This window comes from Channa argus, chromosome 19, assembly GCF_033026475.1.
Source record: "Channa argus isolate prfri chromosome 19, Channa argus male v1.0, whole genome shotgun sequence".
NCBI lineage: Eukaryota > Metazoa > Chordata > Actinopteri > Anabantiformes > Channidae > Channa > Channa argus.
In genome coordinates, this window is record NC_090215.1 from 16,969,265 (window position 1) to 16,991,948 (window position 22,684).

The following is a 22,684-nucleotide window of genomic DNA, read 5'->3' on the forward strand; positions in this document are numbered from 1 at the left end:
ACCGGCGCTCGGGTCACTGAAGGACGTTTTGAACAAAAGAAGAAATGAAAGTACTGATTCAGTCCTAACGGACACTGACACCACATCAAGCATTCTGCAACAGCATGGCTTTCAAACTAGAGAAATTCCGGGTATATGTGACAAGACGCTTTCTTTAAGTGCCAATTTTTACCTTCCACATCTCCCTTATGACCAGCAGCCTAAACGTGTTTAAATACCGAACAGCCGTAGCTAACCGTGAGCGTACGAGTGTCAACAGGGATGAAGAACATTTTGAGAGCTGTTATTAATTGCGATTGCGAGCAGAAATGCCGCCGTGACTGGGAAAGAGGAGGTAAGACCCTCAACTGAACGCATGAGACCAAGCAGAGAAATATGAACACATTTTGCGGGATACTCTGGCAAGTTTCCTATACTGAAGCCTGATGGCATCATTCATTAAACCCTGCCTGCCTCTAATTGAGGCAAACTGAATTGACTGGATATTGTTGCCTTGCAAACCTGCTTGGCCGAACTGTGGGGATGCACGGATGAGGGCAAGAGTATGAAACTTTTTTTTTTAAAGCTTTTGACTGTTTCCCAGGAGCACAGCAGCTTCAAGAAATGCAAAGTGTGAGGGGTTTGAAACCAACGTGGTGGCATGTCGAACACGGAAGACGAACTAGAACTCAGTGGTCACAGTTGTTTCACAGAGTTTCCGTAGTTACATTTCTTTTACATATAGTGATACAATGAAGAACATTTCTCTTTAGCTATTATGACTTGAAAAGTAATTAGGCCGAATACATTACCTGTATAAACACCAGTGTACACAGCTCTCAGGACTCTGCCACTGCACATAGTGACCCCTCTTTGGGAACGTATGGACCTGTAGCCATGTTCCCTCTGTCAGGTTGTGATAAACGACCTCCGGCAGTCACTACAGTACTACTACATGCCACCGGCTGAGAATACTTGGCTTGATCGTGACTCTTTGATTCTCTGTGGAAAACGTGGAACTTGCAAAAGTTTCTTTTAAAAGTGACTCTTTACATTTTATCTGTGTTCATTCACAAACTATGAAATGAATTATAATGGAAAAAGTGCCAATGGAGATCAGAGAAAGGCATCTGTAGATAAGACAAGAGGGACCTTATTTAGGATGATGAATAACTGAATAGAAAAAACAGAGTGAAGATAACTCTGAATTATTTGGCTGCTGTGTAGAGGAGGGGACCAGAAGGATATACAGTTTTATATTTAGCCCATCAGTAACAGAGCGATAAGATTTCAGATTGTGGACAGGACGGTGGGGACGGAAGCCGTTCTGATTTTTTCCGGAAACATAAACACCCTCCCCGTGGGAAACTTTACGCCAGGTTAAAGGCGACTGCCAAAGGAGACTACTTTAAATTATTGATTCATTTTTTGAACCCCCCTCCCCCCCATCCCCTTTTCTCTCCTGCCTCTCTCCACATCTCCTCCTCTTTCTCTCGCTCTCTCTGGGATTCAGTCGGATCCAGTCTGGGCCAAGCGGACCTCTTGGTGCGAGATAATCGGCAGATGATGTGAGTAAATGAGGCGGGGATGCGTGTGGACAAACCCAGACGCGCTCTTCTCCAGCGACCACAGGTGCGCAACAAGTGAGAGACAAGGAGGACGGGACTGTGGTGGGGGGGTGAAGACAGAATAAAGGGATTCACGGCAGAGAGAGGTGAAAAGTGACTGAAGGAAAGCGATAGAGAAGAGACGGTCTCCAGCTTCTTGCTATGGAAACGGGCCAGAGCGCACAGGTCGCCGATATGGGAGGGGAGCACTCCGCCGGGGTGTGCGCGCCAGACCGGGACAGAGACAGGGACCGGGAGAGGGGCGAGGTGTCCAGCCCAAGTCCTCCGTTCAAACAGCGCTCTCTGCGGGTCGTGTATGTCCTGAACGACGGACTGAAGTCGGTGATGGCCAGCAGCCCGGAGTCCGGAGCGCTCCAGTGTCTGCAGAGAGCCTGCGACTCAGAGAGCGCCCTGCTCACCACCGTCACCTTCGGAAGGCTGGACTTTGGAGAAACATCAGTGCTGGATAGTTTCTACGACGCAGGTGCGTGTGTGTGTGTTATTTAGGTACAAAAATGGACAAAACGTGTTGCCCAAGTCTACAGTACATTACACAAACGTTGTTTCAGCAGCATTTACGCAGCGTTAACGGCACAACAGTGGTGTTGAAACAACGGACGCAGCGACGTTTCGTAAGTAACAGGAATAGTTGTTAAGAGTATAATTGAGCACAAACTCCCCGCAAAACTCATCGGTGTAGTGCGCATGAATGTCATCTGGGTCATAAACCATACTCCCACAAGTACATGTCACAGATATTAGATTCGCACACACTTCACGCACGCACCTAAACATTCATGAGACATTTAGATTCACCACAGTGAAGCAAAAATAAGCATAATAATAAGGTCATTTGCTCAGCTGCATACTGTATCAGAATCTGTATTTTCCACTGCTACTATATATGAAATCATGACTGTATACTACTATTACTGCTGTAGATAATATGACCTTATATTAGCTGAAAGCCTTCACTGACTCAATATGAATAGTTCTCACTGTCTCCCAACTGCTTTTCAATTGCATGATTCATCAATCTGTCTTCATGAAAGCAGAAACCTTTTACAACTTTTCATCAGGGCAGGGAAACCAGAGCCTCTCTCAAAAGCTTTTAATTACCAGCTATATTTATACCAGGTGGTCATGTTGTCCACACCTCTACTGAGGGAGACACAAATACTATTAGTCAGGTGGCTCTGCTCGCACAAAGAGTCATGTCAGCCTACTTTAAACATCAGTGCATGGAGCCAAGGAGCCGCAACATCTGCAGTCCTGTGTCAGAAGGTGCATCACCGCAGCACAAGCTTAGTTTTGTGAAAAAAGAAAATTAGTAGAACTAGTAGAGTGGATCCTTTTTCCCTAAACACAGACACTTAACATGTCAGAGCAGGTTAAACAAATAAGATTATCAGCCATGACTCAGTGACACCGAAGCTTCCCAGTAAGCCGTGGCAGAGAGCACACTTGCACAAGCAGAGCAGAGCTGGAAAGGCAGAATAAAGACATTGTGCAAATGTTACTAATTCTGCCTGTAGTTTCCCCACTGTGACATGTCAGAAGGTTTCCTGTAAAATACCCCCAACGTGCATGTTAATGTGTTAATCTCACATCTGACTAACATCTGACTGATCAGCTACTGGATGTATTGTGTCTTTATTACTTTGGGGGACACCTCATCGTGTTACTGTTGTCATTAGAAGCATTCAAACGATGGACAACAGAGACTCTTAGAGACAGATTTCCAACCATTCACATCATCAAATTTACTTTATGATTACAAAGTTGGCCATCAGTGTATTGACAGTTTAACACCGTATGCATATATTGTAGGTTAAATGGGGGTCTTCAGAAACTTGAAACTCAAATATGATAAGTCTTACAGAACCTGCAGCATAACTGTGGATATTTTCTTTGTGAAATCACATAACTTGCATTGAGTCTGTCAGAGTCATTTCCATTAATTGCACCACTTGTAACATGAGAAAATCCGTATACGGATTTAGAATTTATTGCGTCAGTAGTTTGAATTATTTTGAACAAAATCCCACACACTCAAACTACAGCACAAGATTTCAGATTGGGTTTGTGTCATTATTACCTTTCTGCAGGGCGCCTTAGTAAAAAAACGTGTCTTTTCAACGCCTGCATACAAGCCCTTTTTTTTTCCCGGTCACAGACACATATCATTTGATATGCTCAAAGCATCTACACTGTATTTGGGAATTTGCAATTATCTAAACAGTTTTAAAAAAACTGTAACCTGCAGGAAAGGACACGAAACATTTACATTTTGCAAGCAAAGAGGCTCCAATTGCCTTTTGATAGTTTGAACCTGGCCTCATGACTAGTCCTATAAAAGCTGCCGAAAAATTGTTTGCACACTTCAAAAAGTGATTTTTGTACCTGTGCTATGCAACATGGTTACACGCAGATAAATGGTAAATAATCAAAGAAACACGATTCCCTCTGAACACCAGGCCATCAACACAGTGAAAGTGGCCTTTGACACGTGTTATTGCTGTCACTTTGTCCTCGTAGTTGCCATCATCATCATCATCAGCATTATCATTTTAACCTTCCTCTTCCTAGACATTGCAGTGGTGGACATGAGCGATGTGTTTCGCCAGCCTTCGTTATTTTACCACTTGGGCGTCAGGGAGAGTTTCGACATGGCCAATAACGTCATCCTGTACCACGACACTGACCTTGACACCGCACAGTCGCTAAAGGTACACACACACACACACACACACACACACACCCACACCCACCTCTATTTCATGGACGGCATTCCGTCACAGCTCCTTGGAACAAAGTGATCCACCAAGTTATTTACAGACGAGTGTGTTATTATTGGTCAGTCCTGCACTGACCTGCCAGGGGGGAAAAAACAGCTGTTTGTAACAGGACTGTGGCAGCGTAATTCAAAAATACACAAGAACACAGAACATACGGCAACTTCCAGTCTTTTGACCCATTCTCACAGCTGTTTTATCCCCTTGCAGGACATGGTGGCACAGAAAAACACAGTAAGTTTCTGAGTGCGAGTGTGTTCCAGTGTGATTTATGTGCATGCTCTGCTCCGTGCTATTTGTGGAATAATATTCGTGACAAGTGCTATTGGTCTTCTCGTGCACAAATGCTTACACAAATTCAAATCTACATGTCTCCCCTTCCTCCCCTTTCTCGTGCTCTTGCATCCACATATTCACAAACGCACACATGCTACAACATGTGGCAGACTCATAAAATAGTGTATGGCAATAAACAATAAGCAGCTATTGTTTACATTAACCTTTATTTTATTGTGCATATGGTGTGTGTGTGTGTGTGTGTGTGTGTGTGTGTGTGTGTGTGTGTGTGTGTGTGTGTGTGTGTGTGTGTGTGTGTGTGTGTGGATTAGGCTGCTCGTTCTCCAGCATTAGGTTTTCCCTGGGTTCAGTTGCCTCCAGAGTACAGAGGCTCTGGATTGCGCAATAAAGTAGGTACCATTCTGCACCAAAGCATGCTGGGAGATTTACTCAAACATGCTACTAATAATAGCAAAATGGAGGAGGGCTGCAGGCCGCTGACCTCCCTATGGGATGTTGTGTGAATGAAAAATGAAATCCCTTAACAACATGCAACTCATAAAGCAAGAAGATGAATGGATGTTTTGGATGTGGTGGATAATCTGCAGCCAGTGTTTTGACAATGATGCTATCCTAACAGCAGTTAAACCGGAAAAATCCGGTCAAAAGAGAACATAAACACTATGTCTTTCTCAGATGGGACGATAAAACATGCCAGTCTACAGTGTATTCTGCTAAAGAGGATGTCATGTCCACATGCTTGACTAGTCATTCTTTGCTAAGGGATAAGGTCAAAGTTCTTCCAAGTCTGGTTCCCACATGAATGTTGAAACATTTTTCGCTTGCTGTATGTGTTCCTCATTTTTATACAGACACTCAAAGGTTCATTCAGCTGTTAGTAGAGGACAACTTACACCTGTTCAGCATTGGTGCAATGACTTAGATCTTTGCTCAGCTCCCCACTTACTTATAAACCAGACTAATAAACCAGAATAAATGAATACACCTTACATTGAATATAAATATTCCAAAGAAAGAGCATCTGTATTAAGATACATCTCAGCATGACACTGTATCGTGATTGTCAGGAGCAAACCACTGAAGGATTGCATTGTTCAACACAAAAGGAAAATTCATGTAAAAATGTAAGAATGAAAGTAAAGTTGGACGAGCAAGAGGAACAGACATGTGCATTGCAGTGTGAATTTCTCTTTATGCTCTTCTGGACTTTAATAGCAAAGTTGGCCTTATTACTGTGTGTTACCCCAAAACAAAGTAAGTGCTGTGCTGGTCCTCTGCTCTCACTGGCCCTTGTTTGTAATCCCCCTCTAATCCCCACTTTCTCTCCCCCTTTATCCAACCCCCTCCTTCCTCTTCCTGTCTTTCTCTGCCTTTTACACCTGCCGTCATTATCCAGCATGTCTGTTTATCTGATATATGGCCGTATTCTGTTTACACAAGGTCTTTAAATTCACCTGCGTTAGAAATCACAGTCCTCTTGTGCCAAAAAGAAAAAATTGCTTTTTAAACTCACCATCCCCCTTCTGTTCTCCTTCCAGGCGTCCAGTGGTAACTACTATTTCATTCCCTACATAGTGACTCCTAACCATGAGTATATGTGCTGTGAGAGTGACGCCCAGCGCAGGGCCAGTGAGTACATGCAGCCCAGCTGGGACAACCTGCTGGGGCCGCTCTGTGTTCCCCTAACAGACCGTTTCACCAGCCTCCTGAAGGACATTCATGTCACATCCTGGTGAGACACGAAGACAGTGGCGCAAAACTATTTCCTACTTTGTGATAAGCAAATGTCAATAAACCTGTCTAATTATTTGCAGTGCAAACATTTTGCAATTTAACTGTGAATTGCTCGGTTCTCTTTTGAAACATTCAACTACTGAAAGGAATTTAACTTATGTAGGTTTTCTGAGCTTTTACATTTGCAAAAGGGCCTTGAAAGCGACAGTAATCAGTAAAACACTTCACACGCTGAGAGCACGCTGCCAAGATGACAGTACAGTATATATCTCATCTGGCCTGGGAATGGCTCAGGGTCCCCAAGGAGGAGCTGGAGAACCTGGCTGTGTACTCAAAACCTCAATATCTGAAATAGAAATGGACACAATAATTGTGATGCACATTAAGCTTGTGACCCTAGTAATAGCATCAAATATCTGATCTGTGTGGGTCATGAAACAAACTAATGCTATTTTTGCAGGACATCATAGCTTTGACTGAAACTGTTACTATGGTACATCAGTCTTCGTCATCTTCGGCAGTGTTTAAGGCACACAAAGTTGTGACAACACCTTTATTTTGAAAAACTCACATACCTACATTGGTTAACAATGCACCTTGATTTGGACTTTTTTGTTTTTTTTGTGCAGATTTTCTTATTAAACTTTGCCCCACATTTAAATGGAAACATAGCTAGTTTCATCTTAGAGCAGAGCAACAGCTGTTAGTGAAGTATCGGTTTGCTTTTACACTATTACATAAAATTAGTAGTCGGGTAGACTTTCATCATAATCTTTACTTCACTATATTTCTTTTAAACAACTTAATGAACTAAACATATCACCATTGGATGGCTTAAACCGTGAAATGTCCAGCTTGGCGTCCATCTGTTTCACTAAATTCCATTTCAGTTCTTACCTTTAATCATTGCAACACAGTTACAGCATCATGACCTCTGCCTCCCTTTGTGTGTTTGTCTGTCTTCCAGCGCCTCCTTCAAGGACACCCTGCTCAACGACATCAGGAAAGCCAGGGAGAAGTACCAGGGAGAGGAGCTGGCCAAGGAGCTTTCACGTATCAAACTCAGAATCGACAACACGGAGGTCCTCACGCAGGACATCGTCATGAACCTGCTGTTTTCCTACAGAGACATACAGGTACACACACATACTGTACAACGTGGTCCACAGTAGTGGTCGTCAACTCCAGTCCTTTAAAAACAAGTACAGTACAGATGGAAAACAAGCGGGGCAGGGTTTTTAAGGATAGGAGTGGATGAACACTGGTCTACATTTAGAGAAGCCGTATCAAATATCAGTATATCACAAATTTTTAATTTACCAATACTCTAAACACATTGTGACGAATTACTGCAGAAGCCATAGTGACAATGTCTTTTCCCCGTCTGAACATCAGGACTATGATGCAATGGTGAAGCTGGTGCAAACTCTGGAAATGCTACCAACTTGTGATCTGGCAACCCAGCCAATGATCCAGTTCCACTACGCCTTCGCTCTTAACAGGTACGCAGGGGATAGAACCCAGAGCTACAGCGTAGAAAAGAATCAATCAAAGACCTTTACGTTTATTCCTTCTCATGGAAAATGAATCAAATCATCACTCTGCAGGAGAAACAGTCCTGGAGACAGGGAGCAGGCTCTCAGGGTGATGCTGCAGGTGCTGCAGTCGTGTGAACATCCAGCACCGGACATGTTCTGTCTTTGTGGACGGATATACAAGGACATATTCCTCGATTCCGACTGCAAAGACACTAAAAACAGAGATAACGCTATACAGTGGTGAGAGCACAAAAATGAATGATTCTACATGTGTTTACATCCATGTGTTCACCTGTGTGCCACCCCACGGTTGCAGGTACAGGAAAGGTTTTGAGCTGCAGCCCACTCTCTACTCCGGCATCAACCTGGCTGTCCTCCTTATAGTTGCTGGCCAACAGTTTGAGAGCTCCATAGAACTGAGGAAAATAGGTGAGAGGCGCCCATTCGATGGTTTATTGGTGTCACGTGCACGGGCCAGGCCTTATAATGATCGTATGTCTTAGGTGTGAGGTTGAACAGTCTGTTGGGGCGCAAAGGTTCTCTGGAGAAAATGAACAACTACTGGGACGTGGGCCAGTTCTTCACCGTTAGCATGCTAGCTAACGACATCCCAAAAGCTACTCAGGCTGCTGAGAAGCTCTTCAAACTCAAGCCTCCCATCTGGTAAAGACATTCACCTTTAACCGCTATGTAACTGTCGTTAATACGATTACTGTTCTGTTTCTGTTTGACACCAGCACCATTAAAATTGTCATGGCTTGTTAAACGTGTCCCATTGGTTAAAAATGTCTTTATAATGTATTTTCTAACAGTTCCATAAACTATCATAGAAAATCTCATAGGAAAGTGGTGCTGTGCCTTGAGGAAGGTCCGCAAACCTTTATTCCCTGGTTCACCTCTTCCAGGTATTTGCGGTCGGTGGTACAGAACTTGCAGCTGATCCAGAGGTTTAAGAAGCAGACAGTGGAACACTCCCCTCAGCGGGAGAGACTCAACTTCTGGATGGACATCATCGTAGAGGCCACGCAGCACACCACCAACCGACTGCGGTTTCCGGTGCAAACTCACATAGATTCTCCACCGGAAATGAGGTAGATACCGCGTACAAAGACCCACGCTAACATATCTACTGCTCTGCAGGTGCTGATCCTGGAGCCGACTAAAGTGTACCAGCCATCTTATGTGTCCATTAACAATGAGGCAGAAGAGAAGAACGTCTCCATCTGGCATGTTTCCCCTGCTGAAACAGTAAGAATACCCCCACTCCCCCACCTCCGAGGAAATATTGCATTGAACTGTTGACAATATTCACAGCTCCTCGAATTAAGAAATGAAATAAACATAAATCAAATCCTGTAAATAATTTTTTTTGTGCATTCTTCTTTAGCAATTGTTTAGTGGAGAATTAGCACCACAACCTGTTTATTCACATATTCACATAATGCAAATATGCATTCATTTGACATTATTTTGGAACACAGCTTAAGATTTGTGTCACATTTGGATGGAAACCTTGCTACTCTTATGGACATGGATCATCACACATCTTTCTTGATCTATTCTTGATCCATTTTATATACTGACATTTCAGTAATGCTGCCAGGGAGGAAACGGGTTCATTAATTAAGGTTGTAACCAATGTGAAAATGTAAAGCTTCATTTACTTTCATTACAGAAAGGGATCCATGAGTGGAACTTCACTGCAATGTCCATCAAAGGAATTAGGTATGAATAAAAAGTTAGTCATGTTTTCCACTGTTTATTTGCATTAGGCATTATTAGACATAGCACGTTTTCTATTTTATTTTTATGGTGAAAAGTCCACGATTTTACCAAAGACCAGGAAGAACTGTTTTCCAATGTAAAGTAAAACTGGTAAAGGAATTTTGAGATTTATCACGACAAAAGCTACAACATCTACCTTAATCCTGCTGTCTGCAGTATCAGTAAATTTGACGAGCGTTGCTGCTTCCTCTACGTCCACGATAACTCAGATGACTTCCAGATCTACTTCTCCACTGAGGAGCAGTGTGGTCGGTGAGGACACACATCTCTAGATGGGTCTGTGTAGGTGTGTGTGTTTGTCTGTGTTTGTGTTCGTACAGTATGTATGTGTGTATTGATCGCACGATCCTAACCTGACCTGACCGCCATGAACTATCACAGTATAACAGTGCGACAACGTGTTTGCGCCTGATTGTGTATATATATAAATGTATATGTGTTTCAGGTTCTGCTCCATGGTGAAGGAGATGATATCTGATGGCACAGGAAATGCCGTGGAGCTGGAGGGGGAGGGAGATGCAGATACACTGGAGGTCAGAGGGTGTTTGATGGCTTTAAATATAGCCAGTTTTAACTACCCAACTACTACGAATGGGCGACTGTGGCGCAGGATGGTAGCGCGGTCGTCCACCAGTTGTTGGTTCGATCCCCGCCGCCTCCGGTCACATGTCGAAGTGTCCTTGAGCAAGACACTGCACCCCAATTTAGTTGCTCCCAGTGAGAGCTGGGAGCAACCCCCATCAACTGGGAGTGTGTGACTGGGAGCAAATGGGTGAATAAGAAGCAATGTAAAGTGCTTTCAGTGCCAATAGGTAGGAAAGTGCTGTATAAGTGCAGACCAGTTTCAGTATAGGCCCTGTGCCGGAACATGTTGGTGTAATAACAAAGATTCTTCCATTAGTCAACCAGTGTCACTGAGTTATTTATATCTTTGGACTCACTGGAGCAGCTCGTGGACTGGTCAAGTAGCTGTAGCAAACATCTCCTAAAATATAGCTAAACATAACATAATAAAGTAAACATACACCCAATGATTGAATGTGTGTGTGTGTGTGTGTTTGTGTGCGCGTGCGCGTGCTACAGTATGAGTATGACACCAACGAGACCGGGGACAGGGTGGTGTTGGGACGCGGCACCTACGGAGTGGTGTATGCTGGGAGAGACCTCAGCAACCAGGTCCGAATCGCCATCAAAGAGATTCCTGAAAGAGACAGCAGGTCAGTGTGTAGTTGTAAACCACCCCCTCTACTGCCGACAATGTCAAACCAACACAACCAAAGTGCCTTCGGCGGTTTCTCCAAAGTGGCATAAATGCTATGAAGGGCTCTTTAAAGTTTCTCCATAATAGGGGCAACATAAACAAGTAGTCCATCGTTGTCCTCTGCTGGAATCGGCTCCCTTATTTCTCACAGCACTGGATTGTTTGCGCTGGAAAGTTGCTGCTGGTTGATGTATGAGATTGTGAATGTCTGTGAAACCGAACGAATCTCATTAAATTGAAGGGAAAACTGTTTCTCCCCGTTCTGTTTCTCTGTGGTGTGGATCAGGTACTCTCAGCCCCTTCACGAAGAGATCGCCCTTCATAAGTACCTGAAGCACAGGAACATTGTTCAGTATTTGGGCTCTGTTTCTGAGAATGGATACATCAAGATCTTCATGGAGCAAGTGCCCGGAGGTGTGTTTGTGCAAAACAGAGAAAGAGGTTTTGAAACAGACATACTGTGTAATAGTACAATTTTTGTGTGATGTGTTTCCCTAAGGGTCTGCAGACAAGGGATCTTAATTACAACTCAGGGCCAATGACGTGTCAGAGATCGATTCTTGTGACCTCTCGGTTACTGGGCGGTCTCTCTAACTGCTTGGTCGTCTTCCCATTTCATGATAGGTTTTGGACACTCCTTCTCTCATTTCTCCAGGAAGCCTGTCTGCGCTGCTGCGCTCTAAATGGGGTCCACTGAAGGAGGCCACAATAATCTTCTACACCAGGCAGATCCTGGAGGGGCTCCGATACCTGCACGAAAACCAGATCGTCCACAGAGACATCAAGGTACATGGAGCAACATGTGGTGCTGTCAGGTGTTACCTCGCTGTGATGCAGAATTCCAATTACAAGCTTTATTCTCATCATTGAGTACATCTACATGTTACAATCAAATTCGTGGTTTTGGATCTAGCCCATCCCCTTGGGGTGCTGAGGAAAAGGACACACCTGGTGTGTGGGCTGGGATTTGATAGTGAACTCCAGCCAGCAGTTATGGGAATGTTTTTAATTAAAAAAACAGTACGATTGATGGATTTATGAAATGCACAGTATTTATTGACTCGTGTGACTGATTCTGAAAGACAGACCTTAGCTTGTCACGCTCCAGTGTGTTCGCCTGCAGTCTAGTGCTTTAGTGTACAGTGAGGTGTGAAATAAAGAAAACACAGATGAATCACTGGAACAGAGCCATCAGTGATGTTATTGTGTTATTAAAGGTAAATGCATAAATCTTTTGTTTTTCCCTGTAGTTAAACTTCCTGTGTATTTACTCTTGCCCATTCTGTATAAGCACCTTCTCTCTCCCCCTGTGTTTCCATTAGGGGGATAATGTCTTGGTGAACACCTACAGTGGTGTGTTGAAGATCTCAGACTTTGGTACCTCCAAGCGATTGGCCGGAGTCAACCCCTGTACAGAAACGTTCACTGGTAACGGCTTTACGCTATTTCATGGTGCAGTACATCCCGCTGTTGTCCTGCTACTGTCCACTGAAAACGTGTTTTGAAAATGCAATTCACTCGCTCCAACATAAAGTAAAAATAAATGTGCTTTCGCTCAAATGTAGTGCAGAGTTCTACTGATTTGGGATCTGGAGAAAGTGCAAACAAATGGATTGTTCCATCCACTAGTAAAAATAACACCATGGACATGAAATATGGACGTGAAAGCATAACATTTAGGTTTGTTTAACTTTAAGACCACAACACGTCTGATATGTGCTATTTTCCATCTCCTCAAAAAGGAAACCAAATTGTTGAAAAAATGTAAACATAAAATAAAGAAAATTGTCCCTCGATCCCACTGCATGAAGCTTTACTGAACAGCGTGTCCAAAAGAAAGTGGATAAATGCTGCAGTGATGTCTCAAAAGAAACTGCACACAAGTGCTGACATACATAAACAGACAGTAATTCAGCCCGAGCTGCATAAATGGAGTCATAGAAATGCCGCAGTCTCAGACTATGAGTGTAAATATCAAATGACCCTCAAAATGTCAAGAGTCACTATCAGCCACTATGGAAACATGAGACAGACGAGCGTGAACGAATGTGTGTATGCACACATACGAACATGCACATTCATAGACCATCTGGCCTTCTTCAGCGGCCAGCAAGGTGTGTAATTAGATTAGCTAATCAAGCAGAGGCAGAAGGGTGTTTACCTTTCATTAGCAGGTGTGTGTGAATGTGTGTGAGTGTGTGAGTGTGTGTGTCCTTATTTGCTTCCCCTCTGCTGCTTTCCTCTTTCTTTTCTGACTCTCCTCTTTTATAACTATGTCTCTTTCGTGCTGTTTACATCAGCATTTAGTCTACAAATGCCATATCTGGACTCACATTATGGGACTAAGTAACTCCACCCTCAGTTCCGTTCTTTCAGTCATCAAAATGGTTATATTGTTACATTTTTTGGCTGAAATGTGGCCTGTTCACAGCCTGTATTCCAAAGCAGATCGTGTCGGTTTCAGATTTGTTTATGTTGTTAGAGTCGACCATTTTTTTTTTTTTCTTTCGGTTTATCTCGTGAGTTCAGGCTCGCCACAGTGGATTATTGTCCGCATGTTGATTCAGCACAGTTTTTTTATGCTGGATGCCCTTCCTGATGCGACCCTCCCATATTTTACCGGACTTGGACCGGCAGTGCGCAGCTGTGGAGGGGAATGGGCTGTTGGGGGTTCAGTGTCTTGCCCAGAGACACTTCGACACAGCTGTAACCGAGGATCGAGCCACTGACCCCGTGGACGACTGCCTTTACCTACTGAGCTACAGCCGCCCTCTTCTTAAGGGTCGACCCCGTTTTTTAAAATAAAAACATTTAGCCAAAGCATCTTTTGCCACCTATCCTGGAAAAGCTACATTTCTAAATCTTGGTTGCAGCTTGTGACTTGAACAATGATTTGCTGACTCTTCAGCTTTGTCTGTAAAAACCGGTTGCTGCAGGTTATCATCTTGTTCTCTCTGTGTGCAGGCACACTGCAGTACATGGCCCCAGAAATTATCGATAAGGGCCCTCGAGGCTATGGAGCCCCTGCCGACATTTGGTCCCTGGGATGTACCATTATAGAAATGGCCACTGGCAAGCCACCATTTCATGAGCTGGGGGAACCGCAGGCAGCCATGTTTAAGGTCAGCTTGTTTTAAACTGGTTTTCTAATATGTTTTAGCAGGGATATGCTCCAAAACATATGCAAAGATGTTCTGTCACAGGATTTATGGCCAATACTCATTTAACAGCGAGGCAGCAGTGCAGAGGTACATTTACTCTCTAACCAATCAGTCCATAGTCAGATGAGAACACACTTCTGGTCTATCACTTCCCTCACACTACACAAGATAAGATATAGAAGCTGCTGGAAGCTTGTAGCTTTGTGAGAATGCTTTTGTGTGTGTGTATATTTTATCTGAATACATGTAGCTGTTTTACAGGTGGGCATGTTTAAGATCCACCCAGAGATCCCGGAGTCCTTGTCACTGGAGGCCAAGTCGTTCATCTTGCGCTGCTTTGAGCCAGACCCTCACAAGAGGGCCATCGCCTCCGATCTGCTCCGAGACACCTTTGTCAGACAAAACACCAAGGGCAAGAAGAGCAAGATTGCCTTCAAGCCACCAGGTTAATGCAAATGTGGACATAGAGATGCAAAGCAGTCTCCTGGACATAAGCAGTTGTGTTTATTTTGTGGAGAAATTGCACAGACTGTGAGGAATAAGTCAATTTGTAAACCAAACCGATTAGTGTGATTAAAGATTGACACACAGAACTAGAATAAAGGCCATGGCACTTTTCCATCAAAACTTGATTTTAAATGGGAGTTTTTCATTTGTGTGTCTTTGAAGACTACATCCACAGTGTTTCGCTGCCGGCGCAGTTGCAGTGCGAGGCCACCGGGAGCAGCAGCAGCGAACACGGCTCTGTGAGTCCGGACTGCGACTCCAAACAGGACGTTTTCTTCCAGAAAAAGAAAAGCACTGGCTCTGACACCCTTCTCAAACGCCCCAACTCCAATTACCTGAGGTGTGTATGTGTGTGTGTTTGGAGACTGAATTCTTACTTTAACACCGTTTGTAACCTGACAAATGTATTTCAGATGGCATTAAAAAGACATTGAACAAAAGAACCTATGTAATACATCGTCTTGTATTGTCTAAATTGTGGTGCTGCTCTCAAATCCTCCTGGCACAGCAAAGCTCATGTAAAAAGATGTGAATGAATGTTGTGTGTACATGAGTCGGGCAGGTGGCCTTAAGCTCACAGAGCACTCTGCTGCTTTTTACAGCACTGATATAATGATATCACTTGTAATTTTATGAGCTTCCGCTGGCGGCTGAGCAAACACACACACACACACACACCCTTACTGCCACGTGTGCACGTGTGCAGATGCGTGTGTGCGTACATGCACGCACGCCACTATTACTGACTCATGCTGCCTGTGCACTTTCCTGGGCACACATAGTAGCCAGGAGAGGCTTGTATCTGTAAATAAACTGAACTGTGCATCACACTGTTGTAAATCATTTGTCGTTTTATATTGCTGTGAGATCACGCTCTCTGTGTGTTTTGCAGTGTGCCAGACGAGGGATTGGTGTCGGAGGACCGCAGTCCCCCTCCGTCCCCCGAGGACAGGGACAGTGGTCTGTTCCTGCTAAAAAAGGACAGTGAGAGGCGAGCGATACTGTTCAAGGTCCTCAATGACGACCAGGAAAAGGTCATCTCCAACCTGATGGAGAACCACATCCAGGTGCTTATTTCACTCCTTACCAAACGCCAGATTCATTATAAATAAATGAAAAGACTAAATTACGTTAGTAAATATCTGTAAATTAAATTCTTTCCATATTTATTATTTAAGATTTAAAGATTTGAAGGCAATAAATAAAGAAACTGCCACTAGAATAATTGTGAGGTTGGTATCTCCTAAAGGAATAAAATCAAAAGTTCACACAAACAAATTAGCTAATAAAAATAAACAATGACAAAGGTTCAATTCATAGATCAAATACAACTTAAAAACATCCTTAATGTTAAATGAGCCTTTATTTCTGTGTCATTTGTGAAATGACCATTTGGAGGCGCAATGGTCACATATTCTAAAGTCTTACTTATGACTATTAAATAATAAATGTTTTTTTTTAGACTATAATAATACTGAAAGGGGCCATCTTTATGATTTTTATGATTACAGTAGGATTTGCAAGCAAAATTGAATTGTTTTCTTTCATATACTGAACAACAGTCATTAAGATGGCTCACTGATTTAAAAACAACTAGAAATAGTTTTAGTATTTACATCTTTGAATTAGGACAATATTTCATTTTCTTTTAATTGTGCATGGTTGATTTAAGAAGGTGCAAATTTTTTAAATTTGTTTTTTTAAACAAAGTGAAATATTGGATGTTTCCTGTGCCAATGTTGTGTGTCTACAAATCTTAACCTTATAAGTCGTCATGAGGGCAAAATTGGATGCATCAAGCTAAAGCTACAACCACCGAAAGTAGACACCGTGATGTACTGTACACCTTTATACACTACACACATTGTGTTATTAATACTTTGAGATTTATTGAGTTAAGTAAAGACACTTTGCCTATAATCTGTTCCTGCATATAACTGAGTATGTGCATGTGTGAGCAGGGCAGTGAGGAGCTGCAGTTGTCTGTCGAACACATTAAGCAGATCATTTGCATCCTTCGAGACTTCATCCATTCCCCCGAGAGGCGCGTCATGGCAGCAACCATCTCCAAGCTCAAGCTGGACCTGGACTTTGACTCCACCTCAATCAACCAGATACAGCTGGTGCTCTTCGGTTTTCAGGACTCGGTCGGTTCAAACAGTGCAGCGTGTGCATGAGTACTGTTATTGAGGGGATTAGGCTTTTTGCATGGCCCCAAAAAAACCATAGTTCAGAAGATTTTGTTTCCTAATGTTGCAGTATTAGCAGAGCATTATGTGAGTTGAGAAATAAAAACAGATTGTACTGTAAGAAAGTCTTAACAAAAATGCCAAGTAGTAAATAAATCCCCCCATTTTACAATGTTTAGTGAAAAATTTTCCAGATGTGTAAAATTAAAATTTGTGTTTGCAGTATTATTACAAGTCTAAATATCAGCATGTGTGTAATATTACTAGGTAAATAAGGTCCTGAGGAATCATCACATTAAGCCCCACTGGATGTTTGCTATGGACAACATCATCCGCAGAGCTGTGCAGGCTGCCATCACCATCCTCATACCAGGTGGGTGGGCGCCCACAGCCAAGCTTCTGGCACCATCTAGTGGACCACCACATATCCCAATTTACTCTCCGTCTGCATGTTCACACAGGGAAATCAAGGTTCAGGTTCAGGAGTTTTGACCTTTAAACTTTTTTCAGAGCTGCAGATGCACTTTGGCCCAGCGTCAGAGTGTGAGGGAGCGGAGAAGGAAGACGAGGTGGACGAGGAGGAAGCAGAGTTTGTTTCTCCCAATGATGACTCTGGGGCGGCGGCTGATCCCACCCACTCCGCGGTCAGCGCTCTGACCTCGGGCCATTCCCAGGAGCATCAACGCTCGCATCATCAGCTGCATGCTCAGCTGGGACGGCTCAAACAGGAGACCAACAGGTAAAAATAAAAAAGAACACACATACAACACTCTCCATGGCTTCTAATGCTTTGGTTAACTTGAAGTGAGCCGGTCCAACATGCATTCTTTTCTACACACTGACACACACAACACGGAAATATTACTCGACACACGCCTACAGTGCGAGAAAGGAAGTCATGATGATGAAATTCCACTCTTTTCCTTGCCAAAAGGTGGAAGAACGAGAGAATGTGAACCTACAAGCCTTTCCACAAACGGAAACCTGCAAACACACATGTGATAAATGCAATAACATCAGTGCTGCATAATGTGATAGAGAATAATGCATGAAGGTACTGCAAAATACCAAGAGATCATCCCGGTTACTACTTCTACGTTGCCTTGGTGCTTCTGAAATATTACAGCACTATTACTCTGTGATTACCGAGCTGTAAAGTGCTACCGGAAAGATGATGCTAATTCCCTGCACGAGGTTAAGGCTTTCTGGAATATCATTACCACTGCCAATAATACATCACCGTTGAGGAGTTGTCTCGAGACGAGACGGAAACAAGCACCAAGAACTAGATAACGGTCATACATCCAGATGCCAAGACTATAGTATATTGTTTCTGCCAACTGAAGAAAGTCGTGTGAGAGGTAGACATCCATCCATTATCTGTCACCGCTTATTCGGTTTGGGTTACGGTTGGGACTCGAGCTTATCCCAGCTGCCATCGGATGAGACCGTGGACAGGTCACCAGTCTATCTCAGGGCCGCGTTGAGACAAACATGCATGTCTCTGGACTGTGGGAGGAAACCGGAGTAGCCGAAAGAAGCCCACGCAAGCATGGGGAGCACATTTCAAGCTCCCCCCAGGAGTGAGGCAACGTAGACTTAATGCATAAACAATAAACATACCAAAGTTCATTCATATCAACAAAGTGATATGATCAAAGTGTCTGGAATGTCCCTACAGTTTGTACTCTCTGGCAGGACTTTGTGGAAAAAAACCCGCCTTGCTTTTGGCCTTCAGCCACATACCTGAAAGTCGCCTGACTGTACAGTATGGCTTTGACCTTAAACCTCCAGTATTTAGTAGTTTTTCCTGCTAGAATGGCTCTAGAAATTCCAGGTTTCTGCCCGTTCACTTCCTTTGTACCTACAGTCCACTGATGGTGTCCTGACAGGTGCACCCCATCCTATGACATATATCATAGTATATATATATCTATATATAGATATATATATATCATGTTCCCTTTAGGGGGCAATCACGTGATTTTCCTTCACTTTTCATTCCAAATCATTCCCTAAATATACAATTTTATACCACATGTTTATGACTGAATTGCTGCGAACACTGATATGGCCATTTGATCTGATCTGATATCTGTTTACATACTTCATGGTCGTTAGTCCGCGAATTTACACTGTTTACATTGGCGGTTTACACGGCGGTACGCATTGAAAACTGCGAGGGAAGTTAGAAAAACAGGTGGAGATGGCCTTGCGTAGTTCAGCAATGTTGATCACGTTCGTTGCATCATATCTGTCACTTGAAAGCGTCGGTGTTTCCTAACATCGTCATTTCAGGAGAACACATCCTGTTACCTGATCGCTTTTTAAGACTTTTGCTGAAATCCGACAACAGTGAGTTATTAAGTAACAGTACCTGCTTGTGTTGTCCTTGCGTTGGTTTAGAAATGAGGAAGGATTTTATGTTTGAAAGAAATTATTTTCAGTGAAGCCCTAGTTCAGTAGTTTCAGAGCACAATCACTGTAGTGTCAACGTAGGGAAAATGTGGTCCCTTTCCTGCTGCTATGTTCTGAACAAGCTTCAGGAGACAGGAGCCTGACTGATTCCCGCATGGAGAGAAACGCAGTAATCACAGCGAGAAGAAATGAAGGAATAAATGATGATCTCCAAAACTTCAACACACTAGAATGATTTTTGGCTTGAGCACTTGATGTCAAATAAAAGAAGCGACTCCAGAAAAAAAAACAAAAAAAACATCAAGTTAAGGCAGCTTAGATCATCAGATTTCAGTAAAATGTACAACTGGGTGTCTTCTGCAAAACAATGATAAGAGATATTACATTTTCTAAAGACAGAGCCCCTTTTGAAAATTATGCGTATTTTTGCTGCAAAACAGTTTCTACTAATTTGACACAGTAGCTTTTTATTTGCCCTCGCTCAGCCGTCCATGTTGTGTTGTCCACAAAGCTGATGTTTCTGTTGCTGCAGGCTGCTGGAGGAGTTGCTGCAAAAGGAGAGGGAGTATCAGCAGCTCCTGAAGGCCACGCTGCAGCAGAGGACGCATGACCTGGAACTGGTCAGAGTCCGACACAGACCACCAGGTAAACATACCGATTAATTATTCAGCCAGCTGACTAAGAAACAGATGAAGTTCTTCTGTCTTAGTCAACATCTTTGTTCTTCCGTAGAGATTTCACTTCCCTCCATCTTCCACATCCCGGCGGACCACGAGCCAGACAAGCAGCTAATCGACTGGCTGAAAGAGCAGGGTGCAGACTCTGACACCATAGACAAGGTCGAGCATCCATAGCATCTTAATCTTTGTCTCAGCACCAGCTCAGCTTGTGGTGTAAACTGGGGTTTTAACATGATGCCTCACAGTTTTTTCTGTTTTGTAGTTTGTACTTGAGGAATATACGCTTACCGACCTTCTCAATGATGTTACCAGAGATGACCTCCGCTGCCTACGTTTACGGTATGTACCGTCCCGTATCTACCTTATCTCTACAGAAAGAGACAGGCCAGATCTTGACATCAACTTCATGTATTGCAGCATTTACACTCTTTCCAAACAGCATTTCCCATGGTTAGATACCATGGGAAAGTCAACTCTCTGTTTTTGAGCTGTTGCTAATGTTAAACCGAGTGAAACCACATTTAACCACATTGCACCTCCGCCTCCCACTTTAAAACTGTCAATATTTCACTTTTTCCTTCCATTCTGGCTGTTAAGATAAGCAAATTTAACTTTTTTGAATGAAAATTGACAGAGTTCCCAGTTTTAAGGTTGCACAGTTTTAGAAGCTTTGCTTTGAGAGTAACTGTCCAGAATCAATGACATCATTGGGAAAATAAATTTGCATTCTGTAAAGCCACTAGATGTGTTTGGCCTTATTCGTTTCCTCTGGGCTTTCCATATTTAAACAGCCGAGGTACAATGAGAAGTTTTAAAGCCGTCACGAGTTCCTCTTTTTTTCCCCCCCAAGTCCTCCCACTGTCTTTCACCTTTGAGGAAACCTGTGACGCCACCAAATCGGTGATAATAGAGAGTTTGAGATTCATCCTTGTTGACCTTTTTTGTTTTTTTTATGAAACGAAAGAGATATTAGGAATTTAAATCAGCTTTTTTTTTCCCCCTCTCAGGGGAGGAGTCCTTTGCCGCGTATGGCGAGCCGTCCAGCGACACAGAGAGCGCGAGAGGCTGAGGAGCGACAGATGCTCAGAAGATGATGCATAGTTAGAGGCTTGGACTACAACTCTGGAGGACGCTGTTTTGCAGTAACATGCGCACATCCACATACTACCAGCCCTGCATGGCTATCTTTCCTTAGTCTCTCTCCACAGTGCCTTGTCATGTTGTAGTATCTGAGTTGTATGCACAGGACTGACTGAACTTTTGCTCACGTCCACACATTTGATGTTGACCAGACCAAAGCGCATTAGTGCAGGCACTACTTATGTATCTTTATGTGCACTTAAATGTGTATGTTTTTGTGTTTGAGGATTTCCAAAGAAAGAATGCATCTGAGCACACAAGATGTGACCAGTATCGGTCTTATGTACTATAGTACCTGATTTGAAAGGTGTCTGTAAAAGTTTGCTTCATGAAGAACACAGGTTTCCAAAGGGGAGAAAGTCAAAAACTCCAATATAAAACTTTCAAAACACTTCTATGATATAATTAACCTTCTGCACGGCCCATCCATGTTCTGAGAAAGCTTTAAAGCAGTGGTTCCCAAACTTACAGGTTTGTAATCCCATAAAATAAAGCTGCGTCCAACTGTGACCCCCCCAATATGGATTGTTTAGGCTTGAAAGTGTATATGTATGTGTTACATGTTACATAGGCCTAACAACTAAGATCTTGTATAAAAAGATATAAATTGGATTATACAATATAGTTTATACTCATATACATTTATTTCTATCTGATCACTGAAATGAGTAGTTCAGGATTTATATTTATGCCTCTTAGACTCTTGGTCGATAAAACAACAACAAACAAGTTTCTATTAACACGTTAGCTCAAAAAAATGCAGAAATATTCTTGTAATCAACTTGTGTCTTGTGCCTAGTTGAAAATACCTGGTTCTTAATACTTAATACTTACTTAATCTTATTTGCACAAAAGTAGGGTTACATGATTTAGGGCTCACTCACTATGGAATGTGTGAACGAGTGTGGGCATCGATTGCAATCCAAACCTCCTGTTTAACCTGTAATTTGAAGTAGTTTTGATACTTTTTTCTCCAGGCTTCACTCTTGGTACCTTTAGCGACTGCAATTTGATCACAATCGTGTTTTTTCTTTATTTGATTTTTTTTTTTTCCAGAAACAAACCAGCTGAAACCTCTCTGACCAAATCTCAAACTGTATTGCAACGTACTGTAAAAACACATATTATTTGATTAAAACATGCAAAGCCACTCACACAGTCGTGTCAATGTTGCAACACAGCCAAACTGCAATGTCTCAGTAATAGTTATATTTCTAAGCAAAACATTTATGATTTATTGTATCATTATCCCATGGAACAGTAATCCACAAATGAATGCATGTACTGTACTGTCTCACACTGATCTTCCATTTAGAACTGAAGATCTGTTACCCTGTGTCTAATAAGACGTTTGCCTTAAAGTTAATGTATCCACACTGAGATCATTTCCCGAAACATCAAGACTGCCACCTCCTCACTGCCTTCACATTTGTATGCATCGCATCTTTTGTAGTGTAATGTTCCTTTTATATTCTTAATAACTATTCCTTTCTCCTCTGTGTGTATCTGTATTTAAATGTTTTTTAGTCCCAACTATGTGCGTTGTGTGTTTCGTGGATGCGTAATAACCGCAATAAACTCGAATATAATGCA

At 42.8% G+C, this 22,684-nt stretch overlaps 1 protein-coding gene across 2 annotated transcripts; it reads left to right on the forward strand.

The window, feature by feature from the left end:
- map3k15 (mitogen-activated protein kinase kinase kinase 15) lies at window positions 1-22,684 on the forward strand. Of its 2 annotated transcripts, XM_067486019.1 has the most exons (31): window positions 1-334; window positions 1,493-2,070; window positions 4,176-4,315; window positions 4,592-4,615; window positions 4,990-5,067; window positions 6,217-6,410; window positions 7,380-7,548; window positions 7,808-7,914; window positions 8,020-8,190; window positions 8,267-8,379; window positions 8,454-8,613; window positions 8,856-9,006; window positions 9,091-9,198; window positions 9,626-9,675; window positions 9,892-9,987; window positions 10,181-10,268; window positions 10,819-10,952; window positions 11,283-11,410; window positions 11,652-11,782; window positions 12,319-12,424; window positions 13,961-14,118; window positions 14,419-14,602; window positions 14,827-15,004; window positions 15,557-15,731; window positions 16,626-16,811; window positions 17,121-17,226; window positions 17,364-17,592; window positions 19,804-19,916; window positions 20,004-20,110; window positions 20,214-20,290; window positions 20,959-22,684. In XM_067486019.1, the coding sequence occupies exons 2-31, from the start codon at window positions 1,749-1,751 to the stop codon at window positions 21,050-21,052; spliced, it is 4,077 nt and encodes a 1,358-aa protein (XP_067342120.1). In that variant the 5' UTR covers window positions 1-334; window positions 1,493-1,748; the 3' UTR covers window positions 21,053-22,684. The 2 variants fall into 2 exon arrangements, with proteins under 2 accessions (XP_067342120.1, XP_067342121.1); XM_067486020.1 differs by lacking the exon at window positions 4,990-5,067.

What these genes read in the sequence shown, in the direction of transcription:
- map3k15 (XM_067486019.1), top strand. Translation starts at nt 1,749, where the DNA reads ATGGAAACGGGCCAGAGCGCACAGGTCGCCGATATGGGAGGGGAGCAC. An exon ending in GGATAGTTTCTACGACGCAG is followed by an intron (nt 2,071 to 4,175) that starts GTGCGTGTGTGT and finishes TCCTCTTCCTAG; the next exon opens with ACATTGCAGTGGTGGACATG. An exon ending in TCTTCGGTTTTCAGGACTCG is followed by an intron (nt 16,812 to 17,120) that starts GTCGGTTCAAAC and finishes TAATATTACTAG; the next exon opens with GTAAATAAGGTCCTGAGGAA.